General features: G+C 35.2%; 1 protein-coding gene across 2 annotated transcripts in view; it reads right to left on the bottom strand.

Annotated features, from left to right (window-relative positions):
* LOC149800579 (mortality factor 4-like protein 1) overlaps window positions 1-15193 on the bottom strand; it is a 75823-nt gene that overhangs the window by 2733 nt on the left and 57897 nt on the right. For both annotated transcript variants that reach the window (XM_089954529.1, XM_089954528.1), the window contains 3 exons: window positions 8441-8540; window positions 7285-7354; window positions 4078-4162 (listed from right to left, as the gene is read on the bottom strand). In XM_089954529.1, the coding sequence (XP_089810655.1) occupies window positions 4078-4162; window positions 7285-7354; window positions 8441-8540 (255 nt within the window). The remainder of the gene's footprint in view (window positions 1-4077; window positions 4163-7284; window positions 7355-8440; window positions 8541-15193) is intronic.

Raw genomic sequence — 15193 nt, 5'->3', positions numbered from 1 at the left:
CTGATCTTTCATGAACATAGCTTTAAGACCCTAGACCACCTGAAAAATAAATATCCTTTGACCATTCATGATAATAGTTTTAAAGCTCTAGACCACCTGAAAAATACATATCCTTTGACCATTCATGATAATAGTTTTAAAGCTCTAGACCACCTGAAAAATACATATCCTTTGACCATTCATGATAATAGTTTTAAATCTCTAGACCACCTGAAAAATACATATCCTTTGACCATTCATGATAATAGTTTTAAAGCTCCAGTCCACATATCATGTCAGTTTGAATTTTCATAAGCATAATTTTAAGTCCTAGTCTACCTGAGAAATACAAGTCCTGTGCATGTATGCAATACTTATTTTATGAACGGAATAGTCATATGTGAATATTTAACTAGATGATTATACTCCAATGTCATTCTCGTTAACTTCTGCATCATCATTCAACTATTGGATTTAAATGTTACAAGTTAAATTTTAAGAAATTTTTAAGGAACTGACCTTCTATCAATTGATGTTCAAATGTATGTAAAAAAGACCAAACCAATTCAGAATTGTATCTTAAGAAACACACAATATGCCCTGAGACTAGTTGTTGATATATCAAGCGCTAACCCATGTTGATCCATTGGTTCATCCAGGAACATAATCAGTGATACAAGTTGATGTATAAGAATGCGATGACGGCTTATTCAAAATTTATGTTGAACTGGATAAGGCATTTTACAAATATGAATAACAGTAGTTCCACTACTGTCTGAAAAGAATTTCCAGAAATTCAAGATCTTTTCTTTTGTTTAGCTGCTGAGTGTTCAAACTATATCTAATACTTTATTCTGAGCAATAACATTTTCATAATAGTTACTGTCACAGCCATGCTGGATGTAAGACCTGCACCATTTTCACTTAGGACAAAAAGGACAAAATTAAAATACTTTTTATGAAAACTCTATGTAGGTTGTAGCCAGCCTTTTAGGGGATATTGTGACAAGACTTTCTATATGTTCATCATGGCAACCATATATGAGGACAGATTGGCACCATTTTTAATCAAGACCAACTAGTTATAATATTTGTCATCTGGTGAAAACCTCATTTCAATATGACTTTCCATTTAGGATTAGCAATAACAAGATTTTCAAGATGGCTGACATGGTGGCCATATTGATGTCTGATGAGATCCGTTTTTATTTAGTACCAACTAGACATCATAATAAGTCTTCTGGTGAAACCCCAATGCTGATGTGACTTTCCATTCTGTAGGAGTAGCAACAATATTTTAAAGATGGCTGCTATGGTGGCCACACTGGATACCAGATTGCCTCCACTGTCAATTAGGATGAACAAAAGAAGTCTTTGAGTGAAAAAAAACAACAAAACAAACATGCTGATATGACTGTCCATTCTGGTGAAGCAGCATGAACTAATTTTCAAGATGATCACTGTGGTGTCCATAATGAATGTCCTGGTGGCACTATTTTTATTTAGGATCAACAAGACAACATTAGAACTCTGTTGAAAACCTTGTGTTAATATGACTTTCTGTTCAGGAGGAGAAATGACATGACATTTTAAGATTGCTGCCATGGTGGCAGTACTCTGCAAACTTTCCATCAAAAACCAACTAGATATCATAAGAAGTCTTTCAATGAAACCTGCACACTGATAATAACCATCCATTCAAAAGTAACAGATATACTTTCAAGATGGCCACTGTAGCAGCCATACTGCATGTCCAAGTGGAACCATTTTCATTTAGAATCAACTAGATATCATAAGAAGTTTCCCCATGAAAACCTCATGATCATCTGACTTTCCATTAGTAGTAGTGATAACAAGATTCTGAAGATGGCTGCCATGGTGGCCATAATTAGGCATTATACTGATAACATTTTCAATTAGGACCAAGTAGACCTTGGGATAAATGTTTGTGTAATGTTTCATTTGCAATCCTCCAAGTAGTTTAGGAGGAGTAACAAAAACAAACTTGTGCTAATATAAAGTTGGACAATGGACAACATGCCATCCCATATGTTCTACTGGTCTCTAACCAGTCAAGTTTATAACAAACTGCAGATGGATCATGATCAAACTGAAACCATCCTCATCACCAAACAATGACTTTTCTCATTCCTATCCTAATTACGTCAAACAATAAGTATTAGCAACACCAACATTAAATTCACAAACAGTACGAAGCCAAGGTGTCACTCTTGATAGCACTCATAGATTACACCAACATGTCATGAACACATGCAAGGCTGCCTATCCAGAACCAAGATTCATCGGCTCCATTTGCAGCTTTTTCTATTTTTTGCTGCTACTTGAACCCTTATATTCATCATTACTTTCTAGACTTGACTATTGTAATTACTTTCTAGACTTGACTATTGTAATTACTTTCTAGACTTGACTATTGTAATTCACTTCTATCTGATTCATCTGATTATTTCAAAAAAGTTCAAAACACAGCTGCTAGGACTGTCTTAATTTAGAGTAAGAAGAACTGAGCACTTGTCAGCCCTGCTTTGTACCCTCGACTGGCTACCTGTTTGTTTCAGAATCAAATGCAAAATTTGTGGTCTATGTTACATTTTGTTCACTGCCTCCAGTCCAAAATACCAATCTGACCTCACTTCTGTGTACATCTCTTCTAGATACTTATACTCATCTTCAATCACTCATACTTTCATTACTTCAGCTATCAAAACCAAATCCTACACAAGTTCTTTTGTGCAGCAGGGCAGAGCAATCTGGAATGATCTGCACTTGCACAATAGGACATCAATGTGCTTACAAAGTGATATCATTGCACTTACACACTGTGATATCATTGCACTTACACACTGTGATATCATTCAGGAATGTTCTTAAATTCACATACTCAGACTGCAATGACAGACTTACGATTGAACAATGTTTCCGTATCCTGAACTATTTTCAGCATTCTTTTGTTTGTATTTTCATGGTATTTGCATTTTGCAATATTGTGTATATATATGTATATATATATATATATATATATATATATATATATATATGGAAACTAAAAATGAAAAGCCTGTAGAGCTTTGCAAGATTAAACCCTATACTAAATAATCATCATCGTCATTAAAAAATGAATCCTTATTTTAAAAACCACCCCTTATACCAACACAAAGTGATTTCTCAAGACCAGTCAAAAGAGACCATCACATTATATAAGCTGATACATGTGGTCTTTTCTTCTTTCATTAGTGCAACCTCCCAAGTTAGGCTTTACTGTAGCAAGCATGCTTTACATAATGTTTCGGACATGAAAAAATTTTACTTTTCATTGTATGAATAATAATATGTAATGAAAAGTAAGTAATAAGTTAAAGGTACTAATAAAGCAATTTATATTTAACCCAAAGTCTTACCATAGAATGTAACAGGTATGAACAACAATGAATATGAAATAGAAACCGGTCATGTATGTCAGAAAATGACAATCTGAACAATTCATGTCGAAAAGTATTTTCAATAAGCTAATACTTGAAATCTACTTGTTTTTTACAGTTTGTCTTGGGACTGTTTTGACTGCACCTACGTACTGCTTACATAAATGTAGTGATGGCAGATTTTAAGATCTATTCGCCTGATTAAAAGATCTAATGTTAGAAAGTGAAAGAGAGAAGAGAGAAAAATCTCCAAACAAATTAGGCTTGAATATGGAAACATACACAAGGACAGATATTTTTACTAATTGAGAATATAAAGTAGTTCTAAAGGCTATGTCACTACAATGGCAATCTCTCTGAAATTGCAACAATGATGAAGTAAACTTTTCTCACACACTGATACATTTCCAGTTCTCATTATGAAATATATTAATAAATATGTGGTTTCCACTATACTTTCACATGTACACATAGAACAGAAGTAAAAAAATAATCATGTATCCTTTATATTAAGCTAATATTCTGCTGTGACTGAAATATCACAATGAAGACAAATGTAGTTACTCGCTTCAGTGACTGAAATATCACAATGAAGACAAATGTAGTTACTTGCTTCAGTGACTGAAATATCACAATGAAGACAAATTTAGTTACTCACTTCAGAATATCATGTATATGGGTGAGTAATGTCTGTGTACTCTTCTCATCCAGTGTGGTAAAAGCCAGCATGGATCCAAGCTTCACTGAAAAAGACAAATAACAATGCTATACTGGGGACTGTTAAAAAAAAAAGGCTTTGGGAAGGGGAAGCACAGATAGTACGTATATGAAAAGCATGGTTGGTGGAGGTAATTGCAACCAGACTAAGAGCTTGATGTTGACCAATCCAATGAAATTTCAATGAATAGTAAAATCTTTGAAAAATGCCTTGCAATCCAGTACCTCAAATTTTATTCTATAACAGCCAATAGCAATATTAACTAAAACAGTGTTCTATAAAAACAAGAATTCCACAAAACATTCTCTTTCACATGCTCCACCGTAACAATACAAACTTTTGCAGAAAATATGTCCCTATAACCTAATTTTGCCCAAGGTGAGTAGCTCCAAGATAAAATTGTCATTTTGTTTTAAGATTTCATACACAAAAGTGTCAGGTACATAGCTACTAATCCCAAAGTACAAAAATACTGAATGCTTATGACAAAAATGCTGATTTTACAGGAATAAATACTGAATTTTAAAACTTTAATGCATATGCAACTATTTGCAACATCTACAACCATAAGTAAAGTAGGATGATACTTACTTAATATTTGATGTCAAAGATGCATGTGATGCACTCTTGCACCTTCTGAACGGGCACCATGTTCCACTCAGGTGACCATTCAGAAGGTGCAAGAACTCGACACACACTCAGACACAGGCTGTTTATAAGAACCTTTCCACACCTTGTTTTCTCAATTATTATCGATTCCAATGTACCATCTTTCACTGATGATTAGAATTCCATGCGATTTTGTTTTTACTGAACTTGTTGTTGTTGTTATTGTGGGGTTTAACGCCATTTTTCAGCACACGATAGGCTATACATGGCGGCCAGTATTAATGGTGGAGGAAGAACCCGGAAAACCCCGGAAAGAACCACCGACCCACGAGAAGCTACTGGCAAGCTTTCTCACATGCCCACATTGGCTGAATCTTAGACTCGAACCGCCGCAGACAGAGGTGAGATGGCAGTGATCCGTAACGAAGAGCGCTTTAGACCACTTGGCCACTTGGGGCCCCTTTACTGAACTGTTTTCCTTCTAGCAAAAGAGTAATAATTCATAATTTTAGAGTCTGGAAAAAGTGTGCAAAATAAATCGCCAGCAGCACTAGCAACCGAAGAAGGTTCATTTCTGAAAGAAATTAAGTAAACCAAATTTCAATCAAATAATAATTACAGCAAGGTTCTTTCTGGCATTTATAAAAGTCACAAGTTCAGACTGTGTTGTTGATGATGAAGCAGCATGCTGATGTTTATTAGCTTTTCATGTTGTTTTATGTCATGGGTGCCACTATGCCTAGTAGTGAAATCAGGTTTCCTAGACGGTTTCGCAAATCTAAACACGACGGCACAATTTTCCTTCAAGTTCTGCTTTCTGGAAAAAATTCTGAATTTCTGCTTTCCTTTTCGACATGACCAGAAGTCAAATATTACGAAGATGACATACAGTGATATCGTCAACTGCTTTGTGCAATCCAATATGGTGGTTAAAGACTGACATGGTAGCATTGATTTCAAATGGTCCAATCATATTTTAGAGTTCTATATCCCTATTTAAATTCTCATTAACAATCTTCTAAAATTTACTCTCAGAATGGATTCGGGTGCCCATTCTAAGAAGAAAAGTGTAAGAAAATTTTAAGTTTTTTAAATAAAAAAAGGATATTAAAAAAACAACCATATTCAGGTCCAAAATAAGGAACAAATACAGAAAAACAGGTAAACAGAACTTAATGCACAAACTTTATGGTAACAACAATCCTGCTGGAAAAGTGTCTTGGAAACTAAGCTTAATGCACAAAACTAATGGTGGAAACAACATTGCTTGAAAGGTAGCGTAAGTGTTGCCATTGCTTTGCACGTGTTACAAAAATGAATGTCATAAAAGGCTTTTGATCAGATCTTGAAAGCACATAAATAAATAAAAAAGTATTAAAAAATGGAAGAAAAAATTCTCATTAACAATCAACTAAAATTATGTAACATAGATTAGACAGCAAATATAAATTAATATCTGACCAGCATAATAGGTCCAATGACCATGTCACCACCTGAGTTCAATCAACAATTCCACAGTTGACCTCCATGAAGATAGAGACCTTTGATTACAATAGGGGTGCAGTAATTATCCCTTCATCCAGTTTAATGACCCAAGATAGAATACTATGCATACATCATGCCATGTGGTTATGGGCTAAATGTAAAAACTTAAAGCCAGTATCAGCTAAAATGTAGGTCACAATGACCTTTTGTTATAAGGGTGTGATGCGAACAAAGATGCACATCACCAATTTCTTCTGGCATGAATAAAACCTGAAAAATTAACAAGAATCACTCAATTTAACCCAATTCAATAGAACATAAAATATGATCTATAGTGACCTACTTCTGCAATGAGGGAGTATTGTTCCTCAAGATGCATCTTCTCACTTTGTAGTTTAATGGTTCTAGCATGAATAGTAAAAATACAAAATTAAAGTCATTGAAGCTTGAAATATAGATCACAGTTACCTACTTTTGTGATGAGGGTCAAGAAGCATCCCCTCTTCAAGTTTCAAGATTCTAGGTTTAAATGTTTACCAGGATGCAAAAACCTAAATTGTCATGAACTGAATGCAAATACTTAACCTAAGCAAGTAAAATGTAAAATGTAGGTCACAGTAATCTTCTTTTCATCAATCAGTCAAATTCAGTATGCGTTTTATGCCAATATTGGTGACAGAAACCTTAGATGAGCAGAAATGCCCTACAGCGGTACATAAGGATGTCTACAATGCCTGTAAATACTAGAGTCAGATTAATTTACATAGCACAAACAGTATGTAAATGTCTACAGTGTCAAGTAATAAACATAAATACCATTTTGGATATCTGACCGAGTAAATACAACAAAAAAATTAAAAAGAAAGGCCCCAAGTCGGAGAAAACCATACAGATTTGTCAAAAAGTACCTGCCAATAAAGTGAGAACTTCACGAATGGCATAAATGCTATTTTCCTCAAATTCATTGTATGCTTAATCCATTGAAATTAGAAACTATTAATTATTCCCTAACTCAGAATAACTAAAACACTTTATAATACCCAAAACACTTACCAAATAATCGCAGTAAATGAGTGGCACCATATATACTTGACATGGGCTTTTCTGGATACTCAGCCAAAATCTGCAACAGACCGCAAAAATAAATGAATGAAATAAGCAAAACTCTAAAAGCTGAAAACACCGTGGATCTAAAGTTTTGGTTTTGAGTTTGCAGTCATCCACCGGGAACTTTTGTGCACTGGGAATGTGCAAGTTATTCATTACAAGTGATGCCAAGTATTTGACCAACTGATGTTTGAGTAATTGAAGTGAGACCCCATCACATTTTATACAGCACTATAGAAGTTTTCACACAAAAGTGTAGAAGTTTCAATACAACATTTTATCATGTTTTAACACAATAGCTTGACACCACAAAACTTGACTGGAATGGAAAAAGGAAAAGAAACAACAAAATTACATCCATTTTATTTTGTGCATCAACAAAGTATTCATCCCAATTATTTCATGGTTGTTGGTGTAATTGGCATTTCCTATTTTCTGCATCTCTAAAATTACACATTAGTAGCTGGTGAGCTTGATTTAAAATTACATCTGACACAAAATGGTGAACTTGATTTAAAATTGCATCCTACACAAAAGACACCCAAGCTTTAGTAACAGGAGGTAATGCAGTTGTTAATTACAGACGATCTAACTTTTCATTAATTTTAGTAGTAGATTTTTAAAATTCTTTTAGTTGTTGTTGTTGCTGTTCTAGGGTTTAACGCCATTTTTCAGCACAAGATAGGTTATACATGGCGGCCAGTATAACTGGTGGAGGAAGAACCCTGGAAAACCAGGGAAGAACCACCAACCCACAAGAAGCTACTGACAGGCTTTCCCATGTACCCACGCTAGCCAAGCCTTGGACTCGAACTCACGCAGACAGAGGTGAGATGGCAGTGATCCGGAATGGTGAGCGCTTTAGACCACTCAGCCACTCGAGGTCCCTAAAATTCTTTTGGAGTAAACTTTACAGGAGCAACAGCATTTTAACGTAGACAATATTCTATACAAAGCAGGAAAAAAATTACATTTATGAGGATTTTCTGCATTAAAGACCTTGAAGCTTTGCTACTAGGTTTTTCTTGTATAAGCCTAGCATACAACCATCATATTTTACTACGTCAATCCATGTATTTACACCAAACATACTTTGACTTACCTCAGCATACTGTGGTCTCTCAAACTTGTATAACAATTGTGTGCCCAGCATCACATTGAAGTACTCTTTGACACCCTCTGTTACCTCTACAATGGCATCTCTGGTAATCGTACATAAAAAGACAAAGTATTTTTGGGTAGCAATGATATGTTATAGTAACATTTATAATAAAAAAACCTATGATAGTCAAATGAAGATTATCGTATGCTTTATAGTGAGAAATAGCTAAAGAAGATTTTAGCAAAGAAATATACCATATATACTCACGAATAAGCCAAATAATTTCGGAAAAAATAAAGGCCTGGAAGAAGTGGGGTTGGCTTATGTGGGCCAGTGTACAAACTTGACAGTTTTTAAGACTTTTTAAGACTGTAATGGCTGTGAATCTTGGGACACAAAAAATTAATATTTTCCTGTTAATCTTTAAAACCATGAAACTGGCTTGTGTTAAGACGGAATTTTGACTGGCAACTATACCCAGTACATGGATGTATATTTGCCTTTCATTCCATAATATTAGCACGTTTACTGTAGCTTTGTAAAACGGGGTGTAAGGTATACCTGTCAACTTTTCAAAAGCCAAGTAGGGACACAAATGAAAAATTAGAGACTGGGACCTAACATTTTTTTTTTGGTGGCATTTTAAAGCCTTATTTTCACTAAATATTGTTCAATCTTCCAGGTCCAATATGCGTGAAATTCACAAAGACGCACCGTTTCTCTCTGTGACAAGTCTTATTTCCCCCCAGAGTGTGCCCTATTTTCATATTCTGGTCAGCTGTGGCCAAACTGCAAAATAGCTAACGGTGTCTTAAATAAACAAGCAAGAAAGCCAGCCTGGCTAATTAAAAGTTAATCCTTATCGATGCAACTATTTTGTAAAAACTGGCCCTCCATCTTAATTCACCATGTTTTGCACTACCATGTTTTGCAAGCATCAGCAATTGATTAGCAAACAAAGGATTCCTAATTTTGGTGAACTAAATGTACCTAAATAGGCAGCCTCGCAGTACCGTACATGTGGCAACTATTTTCCCCTCATATATCCGACCTTATTCCCTTATTGTCAACTCATAAGGTATTTAGTTTTGTTTACTATAAAACATATGTATTCTAAATTAGTTTTTTGAGGACACATATGCTGAGTGGTATGTATTTTCATCCCTTCTGTTAATTTAATGATAGTAATTAACATCTGTATATACAGTATAAAAAATGCCAGATGTTCGCTCATGTAAGTTTCTTTTGTGGGAGTGGCGCTATAGCATATAGAGTTACAGCATGCATAGTGATCATTCTTGGGACTGAAATTAATTGTTGACAATTTTATTGTTGTGGTTTATATTTTGATCTGGTTTATTTTCTGAGTTTTGTATTGTTGTAGAGGTTTTAAAAAATCATAAATTTACGTGAATAATATTTAAACTTAACATTCTATTTAGTGAAGATTCTAATTCTTTCTAGTAAAGTAATTATCTAGTCAGAACGATATTCACAGGTGATACAACAGAACATGGTTTCCATGGACTGCATACGATATATCTATTTATATAGGACATTTCTTTTATAGGAGAAATGAAATTCGAAGACATAATGTAATAATTGGGAGTTCTCTGCAAAAAACAGGAGATATTATGAAATCAGGAGGCAGGCATAGAGCGACCCCAAAAATCGGGAGTTTTTATTTTCCTGGCGTGAGAGTTGACAGGTATGGTGTAAAGTTGCTAACATCAAAGCAAGCTATAAGTTAGCTCTTAGGGTATTAGCATAATTTTCAAAGCGTTATTTCTTAAACTTCATTATTGTATTTTGGAGATGTTATTAAAGTTTAGTGCAGTGGTGCCATGATTAGACTCCAAGGGATGTACTTCATTCAGTGGAATCTACTTCATTCAGCGTGTGTTCAAAGCTACAATGTACATGCGGTGGCGCCATTATGTAAATACATTCGGTAGCCTAATTGCGAGTGTTGAATAAAACTGTGTTATTGTTCATTGTGTTGTCATACTGAGATTACATTTTAATGAGTTAGGTATTTACAATTTCAAGGCAAAATAAAAATGTAATTACTGGTGCACTGATAGAATATGTCCAATGCAATAATGCATACATAAACAATAACTGAGTTAAAAGGGAGAGGTAATTTTACAGCAACTCGAGATTGCTCAATTTTTGTCATTGTTCGATCAAATTATACACAAATCTATATAAGGCAGAAACAATAAGAAAACAGAAAATTAAATAAATTACTTTTCAAACATGTTAATCCATTTCTTTTTAATAATCATACGTGCCGACCCCGTGATAAGCATACATGTTATTTTTGTTAATATAAGTTTGCCTAAATAAATGCATTTAGAACTTATAGCCGCGTGCATCTTGTGATGTCCTGAAGTTGTGAGTCAGCTTATATGCTGGTCATGAACTTTTTAGTGTTTATACCTATTCATTTTTTTTGGGGGGGGGTTGCAGCTTATACATAAATGGGATTATATGCAAGTATATAATGTATGTTATTTCAGACACAAGACCTACTGACCAACTCATCAGCCCACCCCCAATACAATATGTCCCATTCATCAATTGTGTCCTTTTTTTATCTGCAGAAGTTGAAAATTCTACATTTTTTGAAGTAAATTATGTTTTTCCTATAAGTCTTACCATATCACATTAATGTTAGTGAACAAGCTCTGTTACATCTCTCATCCAAACTTGGGGGAAAGAAATATTTTGTCTTTCTCATCTATGTACACTGTACTATGTGGACAAAGGGAAGAAACTCCTACCACTAACCTCCCCTTAAACCTGGTAGGTGGCTACCCATCACCTGAATTTCATCAGTTTAAACTGAACAATAAATTTTTGAGGATGCTTGCTTTTGCTAGTTGTGGAGAGTTTCATAGAAAATTTGATCAAGTAATTATTCAAGGGAAATAATTTGCTACAAATCTTACTTTGTCCATCAACTTTAGGAAAACGGGTAACAGGAGGAAATGCTTAAACATCTAACCCCTACCACAGGTATCCTTCAAAGCAGATATAAGCTGCAGTCTCCATATGAAGGTTAAACCAAACTCTTAACACAAGAAAGGTCATATGACTTCAATATATGGATGAAGGAAACAAATTACATTTTGTTAGCAAGAAAATAATCTGGGTGAATCCAGCAAAAGTGCTGAAGAAGTGCCTATGGGGAAGCTGTGTTGACATCGATTGGTGCTCGTCTCAGCTGCTGCCACTTGACCCACCAGATTTAACAGTATCATCTTTGAAATACTAGATCTCAGAGATAAAACTCTTCAAGGCTGACTGGCATGCCAGTCAATGGCTTGTTTTTTTTTCTTCAATATACTACCTTTTAACACAAAACTCACATAGATCATATAAATCTAATGAACTGAAATTACCATGAGGCATATCTGGTCCTGTGAGACCTCAGAGTATGCAGAGTGTATTATGTAGGGTTTGAGGGGTTATGTCCTCTTTTCTGGCCTTCACCATAAGAAAGAGTCATTGCTGGGTTCACTACACTTTTCCATGGATTTCGTGCAGTGTTTGTGAGCATGGACCAAGTCTTGTACCATTACTTAAGAGAAAGTGAATTACCAATTTTTAGTTCCAGCTGATGACAACCAGTTTTTAGCCATGAAGTGGGTTGCATCATTAGGAGCACAGAACCATCAGATCTAAACTGCAGAGTGCTTGGGTCCACTAAAAAGGTATATAATTTGTTTGGGTCCACTAGAAAGGTACATGTATATAACTTGCTTGGGTCCACTAAAAAGGCATATAATTTGCTTGGGTCCACTAAAAAGGTATATAATTTGCTTGGGTCCACCAAAAAAAGTATATAATTTGTTTGGGTCCACTAGAAAGGTACATGTATATAATTTGCTTGGGTCCACTAAAAAGGTATATAATTTGCTTGGGTCCACTAAAAAGGTATATAATTTGCCTGGGTCCACCAAAAAAAGTATATAATTTGTTTGGGTCCACTAGAAAGGTACATGTATATAATTTGCTTGGGTCCACTAAAAAGGCATATAATTTGCTTGAGTCCACTAAAAAAGTATATAATTTGCTTGGGTCCACTGAAAAGGTATATAATTTGCTTGGGTCCACTAAAAAGACAAATAATTTGCTTGGGTCCACTGAAAAGGTATATAATTTGCTTGGGTCCACTAAAAAGGTATATAATTTGCTTGGGTCCACTAAAAAGGTATATAATTTGCTTGGGTCCACTAAAAAGGCATATAATTTGCTTGGGTCCACTAAAAAGGCATATAATTTGCTTGGGTCCACTGAAAAGGTATATAATTTGCTTCGGTCCACTGAAAAGGCATATAATTTGCTTGGGTCCACTAAAAAGGCATATAATTTGCTTGGGTCCACTGAAAAGGTATATAATTTGCTTGGGTCCACTAAAAAGGCAAATAATTTGCTTGTGTCCACTAAAAAGGCATATAATTTGCTTGGGTCCACTAAAAAGGCATATAATTTGCTTGGGTCCACTAAAAAGGCATATAATTTGCTCGGGTCCACTAAAAAGGCATATAATTTGCTTGGGTCCACTAAAAAGGCAAATAATTTGCTTGGGTCCACTAAAAAGGCTTATAATTTGCTTGGGTCCACTAAAAAGGCATATAATTTGCTTGGGTCCACAAAAAAGGCATATAATTTGCTTGGGTCCACTAAAAAGACAAATAATTTGCTTGGGTCCACTGAAAAGGTATATAATTTGCTTGGGTCCACTAAAAAGGTATATAATTTGCTTGGGTCCACTAAAAAGGTATATAATTTGCTTGGGTCCACTAAAAAGGCATATAATTTGCTTGGGTCCACTAAAAAGGCATATAATTTGCTTGGGTCCACTGAAAAGGTATATAATTTGCTTCGGTCCACTGAAAAGGCATATAATTTGCTTGGGTCCACTAAAAAGGCATATAATTTGCTTGGGTCCACTGAAAAGGTATATAATTTGCTTCGGTCCACTAAAAAGGCAAATAATTTGCTTGTGTCCACTAAAAAGGCATATAATTTGCTTGGGTCCACTAAAAAGGCATATAATTTGCTTGGGTCCACTAAAAAGGCATATAATTTGCTCGGGTCCACTAAAAAGGCATATAATTTGCTTGGGTCCACTAAAAAGGCAAATAATTTGCTTGGGTCCACTAAAAAGGCTTATAATTTGCTTGGGTCCACTAAAAAGGCATATAATTTGCTTGGGTCCACAAAAAAGGCATATAATTTGCTTGGGTCCACTAAAAAAGGCATATAATTTGCTTACACAGCACATCAAAGATAGGGCTCTCAAGAAACATGTTTTATAGCATCCAGAACTCAAACTTATCCAAGGTGAAACAAATCAAAACACAAGAAAAATTCCACTTAGAAATTAAATTTCAAGTCAAAATTGGACATTGTCTGATTAGTTCATGTCCTTCTCTTGGCCTACATCTCAGCAGCCATGATATCTCAATGTGTTACCGTTAGGAGCTAACTTTTTCTCCTTGAAAAAGCCAGAGAAAAAAGTTAACTAGTTGAGAGACTGCAGCACTCAAACGAATGATGTCCTCTACCAGTCCCCAAAAAGATGCCTCTTTCCATAGTAAGCCTTCTAGCTAACGAGATTCTCTCCACAACTGAAGCTTCAAATTTCTTTCTATACCAACACCTGTGACTGGTACTGTTTGGTGAGATTTTCCTGGAGATGTCTATTGCTATATATAGCAAACTGTTCACTAACTGACACTCGGCACATCCATGATACACTGTCCAAACTTCTGGATCTACAGATCCACTTAAAGACTGATGGATGGGCAGACCACTCAACGTGGAAAGTCTGGCATATGTCAGGTGATTTGGTTCTGCTCCTGTCTGAAGAAGCATATCAGTACCACAGTGCTGTAAAACATGAGATTTTCGTCTTGCCACAGCCAATCCTTAAAAAGTTAAATAGGCTTACAATAATCTTCAGTTATAAAAGGCAGGTATTAAGCTACTTATCCTCTTGATAACAGCTGCTGTTGACTGTGGTGAAGTGTGGCAACCTGTGTGCCTCCAACATTAAAAATTAACATCCATATAAACTGTAATCTTTGGATGAGGCTTCCTGTCCAGAGCCACTTATCGTCTTGCCACAAAGGAATTGGTCAAGGTTGTAGATTGTAACATGATGATCCAGACAAATGGAAATGATGCACCTCTGGGTCTGGGCCAGTAGGGCAATTGGCCAAGGGTAGCCAAGAAGCATCAATGTCAAGAGAGGCATATGCATAATTTTTGCTAATATAAATGGCAAAAAATGTAATCTGAGCATAAAAAGTGTAATCTTTATATTACATAATTACAGTAAGACTGCATGAAAAATGTACATTAAGTTTTACTAATAACCTGGATCTACAGCAGGTCAAAATTCTTTGCAAAGTGGGTAAAACATGTCGGTTAGAACAAAAATACACGCACAAAAAACATACTGACACATTATTTATATTCAACACTCAACTACTCTTATTGTCTAACTTTCACTGAATTCTTCTGTGCCCAATCCAAGTTCTGTATCACATCACTCTTATATTCTTCTTTTCAAGTTTGTACAGTGATGGTGATTTATCCTTTTTGTGCTCAAACATGTATTCAAATTTAAAAAATCCATCTGCTCTAACAATTGTTACCCATAAAACATAGTGAAATCCTGAATTGTTAAACATTCCAGTACCATTTTCTTTAAAAGTATAGACTGGTGCACTACCT

The sequence above is a fragment of the Sinohyriopsis cumingii genome, chromosome 4 (assembly GCF_028554795.1).
Source record: "Sinohyriopsis cumingii isolate HCF-2022 chromosome 4, ASM2855479v2, whole genome shotgun sequence".
In the NCBI taxonomy this organism is placed as follows: Eukaryota; Metazoa; Mollusca; class Bivalvia; order Unionida; family Unionidae; genus Sinohyriopsis; species Sinohyriopsis cumingii.
The sequence above is the reverse complement of the archived record's forward strand: the minus strand, read 5'-3'. Positions and strand labels throughout refer to the sequence as shown.